This window comes from Entelurus aequoreus, linkage group LG01 (genome assembly GCF_033978785.1).
Source record: "Entelurus aequoreus isolate RoL-2023_Sb linkage group LG01, RoL_Eaeq_v1.1, whole genome shotgun sequence".
Taxonomy (NCBI): domain Eukaryota; kingdom Metazoa; phylum Chordata; class Actinopteri; order Syngnathiformes; family Syngnathidae; genus Entelurus; species Entelurus aequoreus.
In genome coordinates this window covers 7,515,194-7,537,584 of record NC_084731.1, presented here as the reverse complement: position 1 = coordinate 7,537,584, position 22,391 = coordinate 7,515,194, and the positions used below count along the sequence as shown (strand labels likewise).

The 22,391-nt window shown below is 42.7% G+C and overlaps 1 protein-coding gene across 1 annotated transcript in view; it reads right to left on the bottom strand.

Annotated features, from left to right (window-relative positions):
• The window catches only part of LOC133647640 (inactive dipeptidyl peptidase 10-like), an 89,668-nt gene that overhangs the window by 52,423 nt on the left and 14,854 nt on the right, over positions 1-22,391 (bottom strand). Inside the window, exons 2-3 of the mRNA XM_062043351.1 lie at positions 16,557-16,671; positions 16,384-16,479 (exon numbers count right to left, since the gene is read on the bottom strand). Of these exons, the coding sequence (XP_061899335.1) occupies positions 16,384-16,479; positions 16,557-16,671 (211 nt within the window). The remainder of the gene's footprint in view (positions 1-16,383; positions 16,480-16,556; positions 16,672-22,391) is intronic.

Below are 22,391 nucleotides of genomic sequence, written 5' to 3'. Positions count from 1 at the left end.
TCAACCCTAACACTAACCAACTCTTTTTCTTTATGCCTAACCCTAACCATAACCCAAACCTAACCCTAACCCTAACCCCAACCCTAACCCTCTGACCCTAACCCTAACCCCAACCCCAATCCTAGCCCTAACCCTAACCAACCCTTTTTCTTTATGCCTAACCCTAATCCTAATCCTAACCCTAACCCTAACCCTAACCCCAACCCTAACCCTCTAACTTTAACCCTAACCCCAACCCCAACCCTAGCCCTAACCCTAACCAACTCTTTTTCTTTATGCCTAACCCTAACCCTAATCCTAATCTTAACCCTAACTCTAATCCTAACCCTAACCCTAACCCCAACCCCAACCAAAACCCCAACCCCAACCCAATAACTCTAAATTAAGTCTTTGTTACTTACAATATGTTCCCCTAGTGTCCAAATAACTCTTAATTAAGTCTTCGTTACTTACAATATGTTCCCCATACTAAAGTGTTACCATGGCATCTTGTAATTTGATTTTGGTATTATTTTTTTTTATCTTGATAGATTGAGAATTAACACCAATGAGTTGACTGATGAACATGATCACATCATTTATTCAAAAAGTATAAATAACGACCAATAAGGACAGAATACGGTCCGTGTACCTTCCGTTCATTCTATTTCCAATTCTTAAATGCAAATCAAAAAACTAATTTCGGGTCATCTCGCAACACACAAACAAACCGATGTACGGTTCCCATGGCAACATCGTGATGAGCGTGACGGCCGTGATTTGGCGAGAACATACCAAGAGCTCAAAGGGAACCTGGCTTCGTTTTGTTCTTTGTGTTTATATTTTGGAAGGTCACGCTAAGCCTTCTCCCACACCGTCGTAGAACCTCATTATGACATGAAAGTAGAACTTGTTTATCCTCCTGACAGCGACATTTCTGTTTTGCATAACAGGTTCAGTTTTATTCTAAAATGGGTACATTTGTTAAAAAAACAGACAAACAACAAATACTCACTTCTGAGGAGATGGATTTGTCCTTGTTCTGCAAACAACTTTGTACCATGTGCACCAATGTTACTGTACTCCATAATTACAGGATCAGAACCAGAATCAGAAGTACTTTATTAATCCCCGAGGAGAAATTAAGATTTTCGGAGCAATCCCATTCTAGAGCAGACAAACTGTCAAAAAAATGGTATTTAAATGATCAAAAAACTTTCCGTTCTGAGTTCCCAATGAACAGACAAGAGGCTGTCTTTGTTGCACCAAGCAAAGGCTTGGAAATTTCCATTATGTACGATGGGAGGAGACGGGAGGGGTTATCTATTGTCATCGAAGATCTGCCCAAACTGAATCCAGGACTAACCCAAGCCCGAGGCATCTTCTTCTTTTGTTTTCAATGTGACCAAAAACAAGAGCTGTTTACATACCCCCCATTCCTTTGGAAGCAGATGTTGTTGTGTAAACAGGGAGTGTCCAAATAAAGGAGGAGACGGAAACCTTTTTCGTCAGAGCGTGGTGCAAGACTGTACAGAGAGTACAGTTGCCGCGTCTCTCCTCAAAATTGAGTCCAAATTTAATTAAGATTAAGATTAAAGATTAAAGTACCAATGATTGTCACACACACACTAGATGTGGTGAAATTTGTCCTCTGCATTTGACCCATCCCCTTGGGGAGCAGTGGGCAGCAGCGGCGCCACGCCCGGGAATCATTTTGGTGATTTAACCCCCAACTCCAACCCTTTGTTGCTGAGTGCCAAGCAGGGAGGTTATGGGTCCCATTTTTATAGTCTTTGGTATGACTCGGCTGGGATTTGAACTCCAACCTACCGATCTCAGTTTGATTCTTTGCTTCTTGTCTTGTTTAACAGATGTCATCAGTGTTTGAACCTGACACAAACATTACAGGGAGACAGAACAGGATCGCTGACGGGTCTGCCAAAAAGGCCCCTTACAAAACCTTTACCACTATCAAATAACCAGAAACCAGGCACTTTACCCCTGAACCACGCACATTTGGATCGCAAGAACTACGGCAAGAATGAAGATCCAAGTCATTCCAGGAGGTGCTAGGAACTAAACATTACAATAAGCATAGTTAATGGTAAATGGGTCATACTTGTATAGCGCTTTTCTCCCTTCAAGGCACTCAAAGCGCTTTGACACTATTTCCACATTCACTCATCCACACACACATGTTCATATGTTGCTAATATTCAGTGTTTTATTGTTCATAGTATATATATAACTTATGCACACATACACATTGGCCCCGCCCCAGAGACATTTTTTTCCTCTAGAAAGGCATTGCTACATTTATGTTGTGTTTTGCTTGATTGTAAAATATACACAACTATTGAGACGCTGGTCTGAGAAGTAAAAGAGGAGCGACGTTCATATGTTGTTAAAGGCCTACTGAAATGACATTTTTTTATTCAAACGGGGATAGCAGATCCATTCTATGTGTCATACTTGATCATTTCGCGATATTGCCATATTTTTGCTGAAAGGATTTAGTAGAGAACATCGACGATAAAGTTGCAACTTTTGATCGCTACTTCCTGTACCGGAAGTAGCGTGACGTAGTCAGTTGAAAGGCTCCTCACATTTTCCTATATTTTTCAATGCAGCGAGAGCGATTCGGACCGAGAAAGCGACGATTACCCCATTCATTTGAGCGAGGATGAAAGATTTGTGGATGAGGAACGTTAGAGTGAAGGACTAGAATGCAGTGCAAGACATATCTTTTTTCCACACTCTCTCCTTTTTCTATTGTGGATCACGGATTTGTATTTTAAACCACCTCTTGAAAATGAGAGTCGAGAACGCAAAATGGACATTCACAGTGACTTTTATCTCCACGACAATACATCGGCGAAGCTCTTTAGCTACTGAGCTAACGTGATAGCATCGGGCTCGAATGCAGATAGAAACAAAATAAATAAACCCCTGACTGGAAGGATAGACAGAAGATCAACAATACTATTAAACCATGGACATGTAACTACACGGTTAATGCTTTCCAGCCTGGCGAAGGTTAACAATGCTGTTGCTAACGACGCCATTGAAGCTAACTTAGCAACCGGACCTCACAGAGCTATGCTAAAAACATTAGCTATCCACCTACGCCAGCCCTCATCTGCTCATCAACACCCGTGCTCACCTGCGTTCCAGCGATCGACGGTGCGACGAAGGACTTCACCCGATCACAGATGCGGTCGGCGAGACGGAGGAAGTTAAGGTGAGTTCGGCGGCTAGCGCGTCTGCTATCCATCTCTGTCCTCCTGGCTGTGTTGCTGTAGTCCGCCGCTAATACACCGATCCCACCTACAACTTTCTTTTTTGCAGTCTTCATTGTTCATTAAACAAATTGCAAAAGATTCACCAACACAGATGTCCAGAATACTGTGGAATTTTGAGATGAAAACAGAGATTTTTGTATAGGATTTAATGTGTCCGCATACTTCCCGTTTCAACGATTGACGTCACGCGCATACGTCATCATACATAGACGTTTTCAACCGGAAGTTTAACGGGAAATTTAAAATGTCACTTTATAAGTTAACCCGGCCGTATTGGCATGTGTTGCAATGTTAAGATTTCATCATTGATATATAAACTATCAGACTGCGTGGTCGGTAGTAGTGGCTTTCAGTAGGCCTTTAATATTCAGTGTTTTATTGGTCATAGTTAATATTTTAAATGGTAAATGGGTTATACTTGTATAGCGCTTTTCTACCTTCAAGCTACTCAAAGCGCTTTGACACTATTTCCACATTCACACACACACACGTTCATATGTTGTTAATATTCAGTGTTTTATTGTTCATAGTTAATATTGTAAAAATTGTTGATTTAATAGTTTTGGCCACTGTAACATTACACACAGTTTGAACAACAACACCGTTTTATTATAGTAAAATAAAACACTGCAGGTGTCAAACAGATCTGGCCCGCAACATCCTTTTATCTGGCCCGCAAACATGATATGATATGTGTCAATAAAGTACTTCATATTTTCTCACTAAATGTAATTGTTTTTTTTTTCATTTTGACAGAAAAAATATGTGTACTGCTTGAAATTGCATACTTTTTCAACTTTATTAGTACCCAATTTTGCAACAAATATTACAGTATATTGTCATACCTTCCAAACATGTTTTTGTCTAAATAAAAATACTTAACTTTACAACAAACTACCAATCAAATTAATAAAAATTACAAAAAAATGTTACGTTGTACGTTACAGCAGTGGTCCCCAACCTTTTTGTAGCTGTGGACCAGTAAACGCTTGAAAATGTATCCCATGGACCGGGGGGAGGGTGAAATTAAAAAAAAATTAAATTAAAAAAAAATTTTTTTCATAAAGAATTACAATTATGTGTGCTTACGGACTGTATCCCTGCAGACTGTATTGATCTATATTGATATATGATGTATATATTGTGTTTTTTATGTTGATTTAATTTTTAAAAAAAAAAAAAAAAAAAAAAAAAAAAAAAAATTATTTATTTAAATTTCTTGTGCGGCCCGGTACCAATCGGTCTGCGGACCGGTACCCGGTGGTTGGGGACCACTGCTTTACAGCATCCATCCATCCATTTTCTACCGCTTGTCCCTTTCGGAGTCGCCCCCGTGCTGGAGCCTATCTCAGCTCAGCATATTACTGTAAATTGAAAAACGACTGTTTTGCCATTAAAATTCTGTTAACGGAGCTGCCAGTTTTTGAGCGTAAAATCTACGGTTGTTGTTTTTGACGGTGTATTACTGTAAATGGAAAGACGGTACATTTGTTTTTACGGTTGAAAAACTGGCAGCTAAGTTGCCAGAATTAAAAAAAAAAAACTTGTGCTGTTTTTTCCATGAACAATATAATGTTGTAAAAACCAATGTCAATTTAACACCAAAAGTCAGATTTTTCCGTAAAACCCGCCTAAAAAACAGTGGTACTGTTTTTCCATTTTCTGTAAAATCTTGTAAAAAAACAAAAAAAAAACACACTGTATTTTACAGTAATATTTTGTAAATGTAAAATAGACAGTCTATTTAAAACAATTTATATAATTAATAATGAAATCCGGAGGCATATTCATACATTTTTTGCTGTTTGGTACAAGCGGCCCTCTGATGGCAGCCATAACTGCCATGAGCAGCAAGCCGGACACACCAATTTGCGCCCCGCTCAGACCGCGGCCACGCGCCTACACGGCTGTGGGCAATCTGCAATCGGCGCACCTGGATCTGATGAGGCTCGACGGTATAAAAACCAACGCAGCCGACGATCCAGCGCCGGAACGTAGTTCTCTGTCCGACAGTAAGCTTCGCGTCTCTGGCTCCTCTCCTGTGTCTGCTCTCCATATTCCCTTTCTCCTTGTGCTTACTTGTTCCTGTCCTTTCCCTGTTCCCACAGTATCCTCCATCGCCTTGGAAGTGAGCTGTGCGCCTCACTTCCCTGGATCTCCCTCGATCCTCGACTTCCCTCGCTTTGGACCTGGACCTCGGGACGCCTCTCTCCAGCCCCCACGGACCTCCCGCTTGGATCACGGACCTCTTTCCGCCCAGCCCCTTTGGACTTGTTTGCCTCTCCAAACACACACCTAGAACAAACCCCTGATAACCCTTTTTTGTTCATTCCTGCACATAATCTTGCATGCACACACGTAGTAGCATACACACTCCACTCACTCATCAAAGCTCGATTAACCCTTTTGAGCGATACTTCCTGTGTCGTGCCATTTCCTTCTCCCTTGCCGTATGTGGAAGACTTGCTCTTCCGGGTTCTTCAGACCACCAATTACGGACATGACCGCCTCGTTCATCTTTCTGAACAATGCTTTATTTTGCAATAAATGTTTTTTGTGTTCGTTTTCAGTCATTTCTGTCCGTCTCGCCCTCACTCTCGTTCGTGCTCGGGTTTTCTCTCCACCATCAACTTCCCGGCTGCTGCTCTTTAACAGAGCGACCGGTGATCAGATAAGCCAGCCCAGGTGTGCCATCTACGCACCTGTCGCAAATCTCGAAACCGGTCCTGGCACACCCCGCTTCGCTGCAGGTCCGCAGGCCACGCCCCCCCACACCGTACATAACAGTGTGGCCCTCAATGGAAACCAGTTTGACATCCCTGTGATGTCGTTCTATTAATGCACACCACCTTTGGTGTGAGGTGGAACAATAGCTGTGATATTGTAGCTTGATGATATTCAGCCTTTGATTAGCACAAGCTTCAAGGAGCACGAAATCACAGCTTCATTTCTCTGAAGTGGCCTGGAGATGATTTGTTTTTGGGGGTTTTTTTCCTCCCAGAGGCTCACCTTGCTTCACGCTTCCTGAGGTGTTTGTAAGGGTCTTAGTCTGAGCGCCTACCGGAGAGTCTGACTTTGATTTGTTTTGTCATGGAATCAAACTCCATCACTTGTTTAAATAACATCCATAACACCTCCCGGGCCCGGAGGGATCCACCTCGTCCCTCATTGCCGCATGTCTGCGTTGCGTCTTGTGAGCACGTCATCCATTCTGGCCGACAACTAATGGGACAGCAATTAGTCCGAGCGGCTCCAAGTGTGTTTCTAAATCTTCATCACTTACGCATCGCATTGATCTTTTTTTCAGACGGCCCGTCTAAAAGATGATAAAACACCGGAGTGTCGTCTCTTCTGAATAAACTTTCATTGGAATTTTCATTTATTCATTCAGCAAAATGGAGGACTTGTGTGTAGCAGAGAGACGTGTATACAGAATATAGAGATGGTGGTTATAGGCATGGACCACCTCTTTTGTAATTCTACAAATCCACGATCAGTACATTGACTGACATCAAACTGAGTATGTTGCTTTACATTTACTCTATTTCAGCCTTAGGTCGGGAACTTGTGTGTATTAAATTTATCTTGAATAATTTATAATCAATTTATAATAATCAATTTATCTTAAATAAATTTGCCTCCAGGCTAGACTACTGCAATGCACTTCTTGTCGGGATCCCCAGCAAGAACATCCAGAAGCTGCAATACATACAGAATAGTGCTGCTATATCCATGTCACACCAACTCTCAAATCCTTTCACTGGCTTCCTGTTCCACTCAGGATTGAATTCAAAGTCTCCCTACTAGCCCACCAGTGCCTCCATGGAAATGCCCCCCTCTACCTCAAATAACTACAGGCTAACCTCCTCCAACCTCCGAGGACAAAGCTACGAACAATGGGAGACCGGACTTTCTGCACCGCCGCTCCCAGTCTGTGGAACGCTCTTCCTGACCACCTGAGGGCACCACAGACTGTGGATGCTTTTAAAAAAGGCCTAAAAACCCTTTTTTTTTTAAAAAACAAAAAAAAAAACCCTTTTTTTAGATATATGCATACTAGTTTTAGCTACATGGCTGTTCTAGTTTTAATTTTTATTAATTTTTTATTATCTTTTATTTTTATTTTTATTAATACACTGTAGCACTTTGAGGTTGTTTACTGAATGTGAAGTGCTTTTTTACAAATAAAATCTATTATTATTATTAATATTATAATTATTATTATCTTAGTTAATTGGTGTGACGATCTGTCACAATCACGTCGGGTTGTGTTTCCCCGGTTGGTGTTTATTTCCTGTCAGCGCTCTTATTTTGGTTCCATTTCCTGCTTGTTTCCCCTCACCTGCTGCTGATTGGCAGCCTGGCCACACCTGAGAAGGTTATTGGCTGCAAACTCCCACCCCTCCAGGACCTGTTCTCCTCCAGGAGGCGTCAAAGCTGACTCTTCTCACCCTGGACACAAACTATTCTCCCCTCAACCCCTCAGGCAGAAGACTACGGTCCATCCAGACCCAGACTTCCGCCACCTGAACAGTTTTTTCCCCTCGGCCATCAGGCACAATTCCTAGTTTGTGAACCCGTTCTCAAACAATGGCAATAAAAACTCTTCTGATTCTGATTCTGTTGTCAATCAGCTGGCTGCTATTTATGCCTGCCTCGCCCTCCAGTCAGGGCTCGACGATTGGCTCCCTGGTATCCCGTTTGCTGTCTCAGAATAAAACTGGACTCTCTGGTGACGGTGGCAGAGAAGAGGACTGTAGAACAACTAGTGAGCGTCATGGATGATGCCAGTCACCCTCTGCATACTGTTATCAGTAGCCAGATCCTGTTCAGTGCTAGTCAAGTCAACTTTATTTATATAGCACATTTTCAACAACTTTTTAGATTGAACCAACGTGCTTTACAGGTTAAAAAAGCATGGAGCAAACAAAAAACAAAAAAACTAAGCAAAACAAAAAACAAACAAAGAACATAAACAATGAATGTGCTAAACAAGATAGTGCAAATGCAATACGGTAAAAGGAGTCAAATAAAAAGTTTAAAAAATTTGCAGAATAAAAAATAATAATAATAAAAGTGCGACAAATTGTAAAATACAACTAAAGCGAAGGGGTGGGAGGGGGGGGGGACTAGAAATGGTGGCCTAGTGGGCGGACTCAGCTCGGGTCAAAGGCCAGCGAGAAGAGGTAGGTCTTAAGGAGGGTTTTGAAGACCCCCAGGCTCCGGGCTGTCCTAATGTGGAGGGGAAGGCTGTTCCAGAGCTTAGGGGCGGCAACGGAAAAGGCTCTGTCCCCTCTGGTCTTTAGCCTGGATCTGGGGACCGCCAAAAGCATTTGGTCAGCTGACCTCAAGGCTCTAGACGAGGTATGGTGATGCAGCAGCTCGGTTAAGTATTGTGGGGCCAGACCATTTAGGGATTTAAAAACATTTAAAAGTAATTTAAAATCAATGTGGTGACGGACAGGGAGCCAGTGGAGTGAGGCCAGCACTGGGGGGATGTGCTCGCGTTTTTCGGTACTGGTGAGGAGACGGGCAGCCGCGTTTTGCACAAGCTGCAAACGGCGGAGTGATGCCTGATCAATGCCAGCGTACAGTGAGTTATTGTTGTCTAGCCGGTGTGTGATGAAGGCGTGGATAGCAGTCTCCAGGTTGCTCTGGAAGAGATAGGCCTTGGTCTTTGCTAGGGTTCTGAGATGGTAAAAGCTGGTACTAACCACTGAGCTGACCTGCTTGGTGAATTTGAAGGCACTATCAAAGATCACACCGAGATTTCTCACGGAGGACCGGATGTTTACACCCAGAGGACCTAGAGCACTGACAAACGAGACTGGAGATGTATCGCCGAAGATGATTATCTCGGTCTTGCTCTCATTAAGGTTGAGGAAGTTAGCACTCATCCATGCTTTAATGTCAGTCAGACAGTCAAGCAGTGGTTGAAGTGCGACCTGTCCTGTGGCCTTAAGAGGTAAATAGATCTGAACATCATTGGCATAACAGTGGAATGGGACATTGTGCTTGACCAGGATTTCACCTAAAGGTAGAATGTACAGTAGGAAGAGTATGGGACCCAGGATTGACCCCTGAGGAACACCACAAGTAAGGGGGGCCACCGAGGAGAGAAAGTCTCCTAGCTGCACAGAGAAACTCCGGTCAGTTAGGTAGGACTGAAACCAGCTTAGGGCTACACCTGAGATGCCCACGTACTGCTTCAGTCGTGACAGTAGAATCCTGTGATCCACTGTGTCAAAGGCAGCTGTGAGGTCCAAAAGCATCAGGATCACAGGACTACCAGAGTCAGCGGCCAGAAGCAGATCGTTTTGCACCCTCAGGAGTGCCGTTTCAGTGCTGTGAGATGTTTTGAAACCAGATTGGAATTTCTCGTGGATGTTATTTACAGCTAGAAAAGATTGTAACTGGACATACGCTACTCTCTCAAGGATTTTGGACAGAAAGGGTAACTGAGAGATAGGCCTAAAGTTAGAAAGAACAGAGGTGTCAAGATTTTTCTTTTTAATTAAAGGCTGCACCACAGCATGCTTAAAAGCAGCCGGGACATATCCGGAGGAGAGGCAGGTGTTAATCAACCATAAAATAGTAGGGCCAACTGAATCAAGGACTTCTTTGAGAAGGCGAGAGGGAGGGCTATCTGATGGGCAATATGTGGGCCGCAGGTGTTTGACTGCGTCCGAGAGGGAGGAGAGGGAGATAGGCTCGAAAACAGCAAGCTGGGGAAGCGGGGGAGGGGGGAGGGAGAGGAGGAGCGGAGGTGTCAGATGGTCTGAGTGCAGAGATTTTGTCAATGAAGAAGTTTAAGAAACTTTCACAGAGGACAGGTGAGGGGACAACAGGTGACACATCACGGGGGTTGATGAGAGAATTTAAAACTTTAAAAAGAACTTGGGGTTTATGACTGTTACTGGAGATCAAGGTAGAAATATACTTTGTTTTCGATGCTTTTACGGCTCGCTGGTATTCAGACACGGAGTCCCGCAGGATTTGGAGGGAGACATGAAGCCTATCCTTCACCCACTTTCGCTCCGCGCGTCTGAGAGCGCGCGTAGAGTTATTTAGCCATGGTGTTAGAAAAGCTTTGCTACGTTTGGATCTAAGGGGCGCAACAGAGTCCGAAATATCAGTGCAAGCCGAGGTAAACATGGAAAAAATCTCGTCAGCAGTAAAATCACAGTTTACACCCAGTGCACAGATTGAATGACTATTGAAGGCAACTGAAAGCATAGCAGCAGTTGAAGGGTTGATCATGCGTGAGCGGCGCTCGGGGACATAGCTGGAATTATTGCCAGAGCACGGGATTACCGTTGTAAACAAAATTGGTGAATGGTCGGAGAGAGACATAGCACATATTTCATTTACAGAAACAGATAAACCATAGGATACCACGAGATCTAAAGTATGTCCCTTTTCGTGTGTCGGGCCAATGACAGATTGCTTGAGGTCAAATGAATCAAGGAGATTCAGAAAATCTCGGGCCAGAGGTTTTGATTGGCAGCAAACATGAACATTAAAATCGCCGCAAATTACAATTTGGTCGTAATTCACCAAAATCCCCGATAGAAAATCAGCAAAGTGATGTAAAAAGTCTTTGTTGAATTTAGGTGGACGATATACCACTGCGCACAGAACAGGGGGAGACAGAATTAATTCAAAGAGTTGTAGTTCAAAACTAGCATAGGTAACGTGTGGAATCTGCCGACAAGTGAACGAAGATTTGTAAACCGAGGCTAAACCTCCTCCGCACCTGCCTGTAGTCCTGGGGGAGTTGAGGAAATCACAGTCCGGTGGAAGCAATTCGGAGAACGCCACATTGTCTCCAACAGTCAGCCAGGTCTCGGTGAGGAACATAAAACCCAACTCTCGGGTGGTAAAGAAGTCATTGAGCCAGAACGTTTTGTTCGCACGACGCAGGTAAGCGGGGATACCTGACAGCACGCGAGGGGGGTTTGTCCAATTCCCCGAGTCGAATCTGGGTACCCATGTCTCGCTAAAGTTTTGAGCTCGGATATTAAACAGTGCTTGGCGATCATAGCACAGTAGAGCAGAGACATCCCAGTAAGTGCATAAAAATGAGGCTACAGCAAACAAAAAACAGAGGCTTCGAGACAGACGACTCGCCGAACAAGCTGGCGCCATCTTGTTAAGTCACACACAGCTCTCTAAAGTGCTAGACTGCTTCATCCCAAGTGCAGGACTAATAGACTCAAAAACTATTTTGTGGCACACGGCATCAGACTGTACAACTCCTCTCGGGGAGATGGGGGGTACTAGGATGACAGGGGACGCAAAACTATAGCAATACTGAAATAAACTGCGACAAAAAACAGTGCAATAAACAGCAATAACAGTGCAATACATGTTCATAACATGGTCACTACTGCCTAGTTTCCACTGTTATATTCTTATTGTTACTGTTATATTTTTATTGTTATTGTTGCTTTTTTTTTTATTCTTATTGCAATATGTTCTATTTTATTTCCATTTATCAATCAATCCTCTGCCCCCCTCTCCCTTGTGGAGGGGGCGGGGGGAGGGCACAGGTCCGGTGGCCATGGATGAAGTGCTGGCTGTCCAGAGTCGGGAACCAGGGTGGACCGCTCACCTGTGCATCGGTTGGGGACATCTCTGAGCTGCTGACCCGTCTCTGCTCGGGATGGTCTCCTGCTGGCCCCACTATGGACTGGACTCTCACTATTATGTTAGATCCACTATGGACTGGACTCTCACACTATTATGTTAGATCCACTATGGACTGGAATCTCACTATTATGTTGGATCCACTATGGACTGGACTCTCACTATTATGTTAGATCCACTATGGACTGGAATCTCACTATTATGTTAGATCCACTATGGACTGGAATCTCACTATTATGTTAGATCCACTATGGACTGGACTCTCACTATTATGTTAGATCCACTATGGACTGGAATCTCACTATTATGTTAGATCCACTATGGACTGGAATCTCACTATTATGTTAGATCCACTATGGACTGGAATCTCACTATTATATTAGATCCACTATGGACTGGACTTTCACCATTATGTTAGATCCACTATGGACTGGACTCTCACTATTATGTTAGATCCTCTATGGACTGGACTCTCACACTATCATGTTAGATCCACTATGGACTGGAATCTCACTATTATGTTAGATCCACTATGGACTGGAATCTCACTATTATGTTAGATCCACTATGGACTGGAATCTCACTATTATGTTGGATCCACTATGGACTGGAATCTCACTATTATGTTAGATCCACTATGGACTGGACTCTCACACTATTATGTTAGATCCACTATGGACTGGACTCTCACTATTATGTTAGATCCACTATGGACTGGACTCTCACTATTATGTTAGATTCACTATGGACTGGACTCTCACTGTTATGTTAGATCTACTATGGACTGGACTTTCACAATATTATGTTAGACACACTCGACGTCAATTGCATCCAGTTTCCCATAGGGGGGGGGGGGGGGGTCACGCACATCTGCAGTCCTCTCCAAGGTTTCTCATAGTCATTCACATTGACAGCCCACTGGGTTGTGAGTTTTTCCTTGCCCTTATGTGGGCTCTGAACCGAGGATGTCGTTGTGGCTTTTGCAGCCCTTTGAGACACTTGTGATATTAGGGCTATATAAATAAATTGATTGATTGATTGATCAATCAATCAATGTTTACTCAGCTCAGATCTCCCTATTATTTATTATTTACTTTTTTAGTAATAATAATAATGGTATAATAGGTGTATAAATGACACAATATGTTACTGCATATGTCAGCAGACTAATTAGGAGCCTTTGTTTGTTTACTTACTACTAAAAGACAAGTTGTCTTATATGTTCACTATTTTATTTAAGGACAAACTTGCAATAATAAACATATGTTTAATGTATCTTAAGCTTTTTTGTTCAAATAAAGCCAATAATGCCATTTTTTGTGGTCCCCTTTATTTAGAAAAGTATCGAAATACATTTTGGTACCGGTACCAAAATATTGGTATCGGGACAACCCTAATTGACTGGAAGCAACAGAATATCCATTCTCGCTTCCGTCTCATGGACTGAATCAATGCAATCGATGAATAAAAACACACGCCAAGATGGGATGGCTACCATCTCTCTTGTGCGCTGATTGAAGAGATGCATTAGCGACAGAGGCCTTGGCAAGGAGCCTTTAATTAAAAGAGTTACCACAAAGCTAACCCGCACTAAATGAATGTGTGTATCAATGAATGATTGCTCACACCGACTCTGTTATTATTATTATTATTACTGGTCTCAGTTGCTGTGGAGCTGTTGTGCTCTGAATCTAACACGACACTGTGAAGCCATCTGTGTTCCTGGCCTGCAGGTCAGCAGGAGACGCCTCAAATGGTGTGTGTCTTATACGGGTTTTATACCTCCATCTGACGCCACAGACACCATTATCTTCAAATAGCTTGCCAAAGCACACACACACACACACATAATGCTCACCTGCCACAACTTCACAATTGATGGAAACGACAGTGGAACTCCTTTTGTCCCTTTTTAAGCAAACCTCGTACCGTGTAAACACCTTTTGCCAGTCAGAAAACTCCAAAAGAGTAACTGTTTGGGTCATGTTTTTTTCTGAAAATGGCCAATAAGGTAACCAAAAACAGCTCAATAAGACCTTCTGGAGGAAAGTTCTGTGGTCAGATGAAACAAAAATTGAGCTGTTTGGCCACAACACCCAGCAATATGTTTGGAGGAGAAAAGGTGAGGCCTTTAATCCCAGGAACACCAGGCCTACCGTCAAGCATGGTGGTGGCAGTATTATGCTCTGGGCCTGTTTGGCTGCCGATGGAACTGCTGCTTTACAGAGAGTAAATGGGACAATGAAAAAAGGAGGATTACCTCCAAATTCTTCAGGACAACCTAAAACCATCAGCCAGGAGGTTGGGTCTTGGGCGCAGTTGGGTGTTCCAACAGGACAATGACCCCTAACACACGTCAAAAGTGGTAAAGGAATGGCTAAATAAGGCTAGAATTAAAGGCCTACTGAAATGATTTTTTTTTTATTTAAACGGGGATAGCAGATCCATTCTATGTGTCATACTTGATCATTTCGCGATATTGCCATATTTTTGCTGAAAGGATTTAGTAGAGAACATCGACGATAACGTTCGCAACTTTTGGTCGCTGATAAAAAAAAAAAAGCCTTGCCTGTACCGGAAGTAGCGTGACGTCACAGGTTGAAGGGCTCCTCACATTTCCCCATTGTTTACACCAGCAGCGAGAGCGATTCAGACCGAGAAAGCCACGATTACCCCATTAATTTGAGCCAGGATGAAAGATTCGTGGATGAGGAACGTGAGAGTGAAGGACTAGAGTGCAGCGCAGGACGTATCTTTTTTCGCTCTGACCGTAACTTAGGTACAAGCTGGCTCATTGGATTCCGCACTTTCTCCTTTTTCTATTATGGATCACGGATTTGTATTTTAAACCACCTCGGATACTATATCCTCTTGAAAATGAGAGTCGAGAACGCGAAATGGACATTCACAGTGACTTTTATCTCCACGACAATACATCGGCGAAGCACTTTAGCTACGGAGCTAACGTGATAGCATCGGGCTTAACTGCAGATAGAAACAAAATAAATAAACCCCTGACTGGAAGGATGGACAGAAAATCAACAATACTATTAAACCGTGGACATGTAACTACACGGTTAATGCTTTCCAGCCTGGTGAAGGTTAACAATGCTGTTGCTAACGACGCCATTGAAGCTAACTTAGCTAGGGAGCTAACGTGATAGCATCGGGCTCAAATGCAGATAAAAACAAAATACATAAACCCCTGACTGGAAGGATAGACAGAAAATCAACAATACTATTAAACCATGAACATGTAAATACACGGTTAATGCTTTCCAGCCTGGCGAAGCTTAACAATGCTGTTGCTAACGACGCCATTGAAGCTAACTTAGCAACGGGACCTCACAGAGCTATGCTAAAAACATTAGCTATCCACCTACGCCAGCCAGCCCTCATCTGCTCATCAACACCCGTGCTCACCTGCGTTCCACATCTGCGGTCCTCTCCAAGGTTTCTCATAGTCATTCACATTGACGTCCCACTGGGTTGTGAGTTTTTCCTTGCCCTTATGTGGGATCTGAACCGAGGACGTCGTCGTGGCTTGTGCAGCCCTTTGAGACACTTGTGATATTAGGGCTATATAAGTAAACATTGACTGATTGATTGATTCAATTTTAATTTTGTTACCAGATTCAAGGTTTTTGGTCTCATTATGTGGTCGGATGGTGTTTTTGTTTTAGGACAAGTCGATTAAAAACTGTTCTGCTGGTGGGGGGGGAGTAAGAGTGCATTTATAATATAGTAGTCTTTCAATTTGAGGTCGTGCTTTGCAATCGTACGCGAGGAAAATCCATCAAGGAAGCTGCAGTGATAATGGGGGAAAATAATTTCTATAATGAAAAAACCAAAATTGATTGTTATTACGTGATGTGGATTTGCCTGCTTTGCAAGCAGACCTGTAACACCAGTGGACACAGTTCTTTGCAAGCAGACCTGTAACACCAGTGGACACAGTTCTTTGCAAGCAGACCTGTAACACCAGTGGACACAGTTCTTTGCAAGCAGACCTGTAACACCAGTGGACACAGTTCTTTGCAAGCAGACCCGTAACACCAGTGGACACAGTTCTTTGCAAGCAGACCTGTAACACCAGTGGACACAGTTCTTTGCAAGCAGGCCTGTAACACCAGTGGACACAGTTCTTTGCAAGCAGACCTGTAACACCAGTGGACACAGTTCTTTGCAAGCAGACCTGTAACACCAGTGGACACAGTTCTTTGCAAGCAGACCTGTAACACCAGTGGACACAGTTCTTTGCAAGCAGACCTGTAACACCAGTGGACACAGTTCTTTGCAAGCAGATCTGTAACACCAGTGGACACAGTTCTTTGCAAGCAGACCTGTAACACCAGTGGACACAGTTCCCTGCAAGCAGACCTGTAACACCAGTGGACACAGTTCCCTGCAGGCAGTTTACATGCAGGTTTCTCTCTCTCTCTCGAGTGCTTACCGCTGATCCATGTGGCTTCGGGGCTGTGCACGCTGAACTCTGACGAGTACAGATCCTCCACCGTCAGCGCGGACTTGCTGCTGGCTGGGAGTTCAGCTGAGGAAAGGAAAGGAAAGAACTGTCGAATCAAGGAAAAACCTGACGACAATGTTACTGCACCCCGTATGTCGTACCAGGCGTGAGGACCACCACGGACATGGTGATGAGCGAGCAGACGGCCGCAATCACCAAAAGCGAGATGGCGATGCCCTTCCAGTTCCTCTGCGGGGGGCTGACATCCACAAAGTCCTGCAGACACACACGTCATCATGTACGGGTGAAGTCATGTCAGAGTTTCCCATAAACTGCCAAGATACCTGTGGCGGTGGGGGCGTGGCTATGGGCGTGGTCACCATGACATAATCGAATAATTTGCATAATTTACTACAATGATATGATTTTCTCTAAAAAGGCTCAAAAAATGTATACTTACTATTTAATAATAACAGTTTTGTTTTAAACGTCCATCCATCCATTTTACAATATAATTACAACACTTTATGTACATATTTATATACAGATTTGAACAATAAGTTATTCACTGAAATATATTTATTAATTGTGGTTCTTACAAAAAATATATCTTATAAAATATAAAAGCTAAAATGTCTTTTAAAGCTCTGCCGATACTAAATAATTTAACTTTAGCCTACTACTACAACCATATTATTTACCAGCAACATAAAGTGAAACAGAGGCACAGGTGTCCTGCCACAGTCAGTAACAAATAAACAGAAAACAGTAGTGGTCAAATACAAATAAGGCAACAAGAGAAGTATCCTACACTTCTCTTTTGTAAAGTAAATCTGAACAGCCTATATGGGCATCTACATCAACTATATAATTTGCCTGAGAAGCTGGACAGGACCAAAAAAAAAAAAAAAAAAAAAAAAAAAAAAAATATTTTGATTTTATTTTTTTATTTGTGGCGGACGTAATTCTTTCGTGGCGGGCCGCCACAAATAAATGAATGTGTGGGAAACACTGCATGTGTACAATGGTGACACACAACCCCACTAATCATATTCTGTTATTCAGGTTGAGAGTAAAACCTTTTTAATGTCCATGCTGTCATTTGTGTTCCTCAATCAGCACAAATACACCACATTGCCAAAAGTATTTGGCCACTGTGGAAGGGGATTGTGATCAGCGCCTCTGTCCAGGGTGCTGAAAACAGAGCGCCATCAGACGGGGGCGTGGCATGTGCTGACGGCGAGACACAGCTGGCAGATCATTAGTTTGCGCAGGTGGTACGTGTTAAACTAATCATCTGTTGTCTTTAAAGGCCTACTGAAAGCCACTACTAGCGACCACGCAGTCTGATAGTTTATACATCAATGATGAAATCTTAACATTGCAACACATGCCAATACGGCCGGGTTAACTTATAAAGTGCAATTTTAAATTTCCCGCCAAACTTCCGGTTGAAAACGTCTATGTATGATGACGTATGCGCGTGACGTCACTAGTTAAACGGGAGTATTCGGACACCATTGTATCCAATACAAAAAGCTCGGTTTTCATCTCAAAATTCCACAGTATTCTGGACATCTGTGTTGGTGAATCTTTTGCAATTTGTTTAATGAACAATGGAGACTGCAAAGAAGAAAGCTGTAGGTGGGATCGGTGTATTAGCGGCTGGCTGCAGCAACACAACCAGGAGGACTTTGACTTGGATAGCAGACGCGCAATCCGACGCTAGCCGCCGACCGCACGGATGATCGGGTGAAGTCCTTCGTCGCTCCGTCGATCGCTGGAACGCAGGAGAGCACGGGCGTTGATGAGCAGATGAGGGCTGGCTGACGTAGGTGGATAGCTAATGTTTTTAGCATAGCTCTGTGAGGTCCCGTTGCTAAGTTAGCTTCAATGGCGTCGTTAGCAACAGCATTGTTACGCTTCGCCAGGCTGGAAAGCATTAACCGTGTAGTTACATGTCCATGGTTTAATAGTATTGTTGATGTTTTGTCTATCCTTCCAGTCAGGGGTTATTTCTTTTGTTTCTATCTGCAGTTAAGCCCAATCACGTTAGCTCCGTAGCTAAAGTGCTTCGCCGATGTATTGTCGTGGAGATAAAAGTCACTGTGAATGTCCATTTCGCGTTCTCGACTCTCATTTTCAAGAGGATATAGTATCCGAGGTGGTTTAAAATACAAATCCGTGATCCACAATAGAAAAAGGAGAGAGTGTGGAATCCAATGAGCCAGCTTGTACCTAAGTTACGGTCAGAGCGAAAAAAGATGCGTCCTGCACTGCACTCTGGTCCTTCACTCTCACGTTCCTCATCCACAAATCTTTCATCCTGGCTCAAATTAATGGGGTAATCGTCGCTTTCTCGGTCCGAATCGCTCTCGCTGCTGGTGTAAACAATGGGGAAATGTGAGGAGCCTTTCAACCTGTGACGTCACGCTACTTCCAGTACAGGCAAGGCTTTTTTTTTATCAGCGACCAAAAGTTGCGAACTTTATCGTCGATGTTCTCTACTAAATCCTTTCAGCAAAAATATGGCAATATCGCGAAATGATCAAGTATGACACATAGAATGGATCTGCTATCCCCGTTTATATTGAAAAACTTTATTTCAGTAGGGAGAGGAGGACCGGAGAGACTGAAAAGTCAAATAAATGTGCATGTTGGAAAAACTGAAAACAACCCATATTAAACCCTGTCAAATGTGCGCAACTGGCTTCCAGTGTGAATCTGTGGGACTGTAAGTAGAAAAGCTTACAGCCAGCCATCCAAATGATGAGAATCAGGTGTCCTAATCACTTGGCCCGGCCACAGGTGCATAAAATCAAGCACTTAGGCACGGAGACTGTTTCTACAAACATTTGTGAAAGAATGGGCCGCTCTCGGTGATTTCCAGCGTGGAACTGTTATAGGATGCCACCTGTGCAACAAATCCAGTCGTGAAATTTCCTCGCTCCTAAATATTCCAAAGTTAAGAAAATGGAAGAGTTTGGGAACGACAGCAACTCAGCCACCAAGTGGTAGGCCACGTGAACTGACAGAGAGGGGTCATAGTGCAAAGACTTTCTGCACAGTCAGTTGCTACAGAGCTCCAAACTTCTCCAATTAGCCCACATACAGTATGTAGAGAGCTTCGTGGAATGGGTTTCCATGGCCGATCAGCTGCATCTAAGCCATACATCCCCAAGTCCAATGCAAAGCGTGGGATGCGGTGGTGTAAAGCACGTCGCCACTGGACTCTAGAGCAGTGGAGACGCCTTCTCTGGAGTAATAAATCAGGCTTTTCCATCTGGCAATCTGATGGACCAGTCTGGGTTTGGAGGTTGCCAGGAGAACGCTACATTTCGGACTGAATTGGGCCGAGTGTGAAATTTGGTGGAGGAGGAATTATGGCGTGGAGTTGTTTTTCAGGAGTTGGGCTTGGCCCCTTAGTTCCAGTGAAAGGAACTTTGAATGCTCCAGGATACCAAAACATTTTGGACAATTCCATCTTCCCAACCTTGTGGGAACCGTTCGGAGCGGGGACCGAACCTGGAACCCTCAAGTTGCCGGCACGGCCACTCTACCAACCGAACTATACCGCCCCACGGCAGGGATGTTAGGATAAACACACTTACTGTAATTGAACACATTAATTAATGATATTTATTACTACAAACATGTATTTTTAAGTGCAAATAATTGGGCAGGAACATCCACTAGGGCGGTACAGCTCGGTTGGTAGAGTGGCCGCGCCAGCAACTCGAGGGTTCCAGGTTCGATCCCCGCTTCCGCCATCCTAGTCGCTGCCGTTGTGTCCTTGGGCAAGACACTTTACCCACCTGCTCCCAGTGCCACCCACACTGCTTTAAATGTAACTTAGATGTTGGCTTTCACGATGTAAAAGTGCTTTGAGTCACTAGAGAAAAGCGCTACATAAATATAATTCACTTCAAATTATATAACTTACAGTCAACGACGTTGACTCAACGTTCCCTCTAAGGTGCGCGCCTGTGCAATTGCGCACTGCTCAAGCGTCCTCTGCGCACGGCAAATCTATGCCACGCACAAAATCAAATAAAAAAATAAGCGCATAACAATTTTCGACACACGGACACGACAGAGAAAACAGTTTTCGTCATCATTGTTCAAATATTGTAACGTCTGTCGAGACGCTTTGAGGACATGAATTCCATCCATCACTTTACTGAGCAAAACTCTTTATTGTCGGCCATAAACACATCACCAAAACATTAGTAAAAAAAAAGATATCTAGCAAAAGTGGTCATTTTCTGCAGTACAAACCAGACCAAAAGCAACTTTTTTATATCAACAGCAGCCGCTCGCTCTTTCTCACTTGCGCCAACACATGCACATATGGCACTTAGCCAGTGATGCGTTTACAGCCACACAAAAAGTCGGACAACTCCAACACCACACATAAATTGTCATTCCAGGTCGTTACACTATGATTTACCAATCAAGTGTGTGCTTATTCTAGTGTCATTTATTAGGAATCTTCATTTATAAATATTAATCATGAAATGCTGTTAGTATATTAAATAAATACTAATAAAAATATATGTTTTACAAACAGGAAGTTGCAGGAATGTACACACGATCCCCTGCTTACATCTCATTGTGCAACATGTGGATGTTTTAATGGGAACTAAATGCAATGTCTGAAAGCGGTACAAACTATTTCCAAAGCAGGACCTCCACCCAGACAAACCATACAAGTACACAGTTCATGAAAAACAATATTTGTGGTTATTGTCATTGTAAGTGGGCCTAAACACTTATATTAGAAATGGAAATGACTGCTGTCATTTGATTATAATAATAAGAGAATGTTGTCTGTCTATCTGTGTTGAGGTGGCGACTTGTCCAGGGTGTACCCCGCCTTCCGCCCGAATGCAGCTGGGATAGGCTCCAGCATCCCCCGCGACCCCGAAAGGTACAAGCGGTAGAAAATGGATGTATGGATGGAGATTGAACTTGTTATTTAGTCAGGTTTGGGCCAGGTGTGCTGCTGGTGTAGCCACAGTGTGCACATCTGGTGTTGCTCACATGGGCTCCGCTGAATGCTCAGGGAGTTTTTGCGTTTGCTCACACATGAACAATTATGCTAGGTTCACACCAACGGCGCTTTGACGGCGCTTTAAAGCGGCATGCAAAGGGGCGTTAAAGCGTAACAAAGCCTGATTAAAGCGCGAGGGTCGTAATGGATGGTGGGAAAGCTTGTAGTGAAGCGGGACATGCGGAAAGTTCGCCAAAAATTTTTAAACGGTTTAAAAAAATTCGGCGCTCTGTCAAGAATGGAATAAAGCGCCGAGAGCGTATCAAAGCGTGACAAAGCCTGACAAAGCTCAGCAAAGCTTGACTCAAAGCGTAGGAAAGCTTAACATATCTTGGTTCAAAGCGCGGACCCCAGTCTACAACTACAAATAGGAAGTGACTGTGATATTGACTAGTGACATTGAATATAAAAAATAATAGAAATGCCTTTTATTATTGTCAACTAGCATAAGAAATGAAAGATAGATATTTATTAAGATGACAAAGAAATAAAAGAAATGAAGATATAAAACATAATAAATAATAAACATAATATAACGGGGAAAAAAAGAGAAATTGAAAAAATAAATGAATATAAAACATAATAAATAATAAACATAATATAACGAAAAAAAGAGAAATTGAAAAAATAAATGAATATAAAACATAATAAATAATAAACATAATATAATGAAAAAAGAAGATAAATTGAAAAAATAAATGAATATAAAACATAATAAATAATAAATAATAAACATAATATAACGAAAAAAGAAGATAAATTGAAAAAACTAATGAATATAAAACATAATAAATAATAAATAATAAACATAATATAACGGAAAAAAAAGAGAAATAGAAAAAATAAATGAATATAAAACATAATAAATAATTAATAATAAACATAATATAACGAAAAAAGAAGAGAAATTTAAAAAATAAATGAATATAAAACATAACAAATA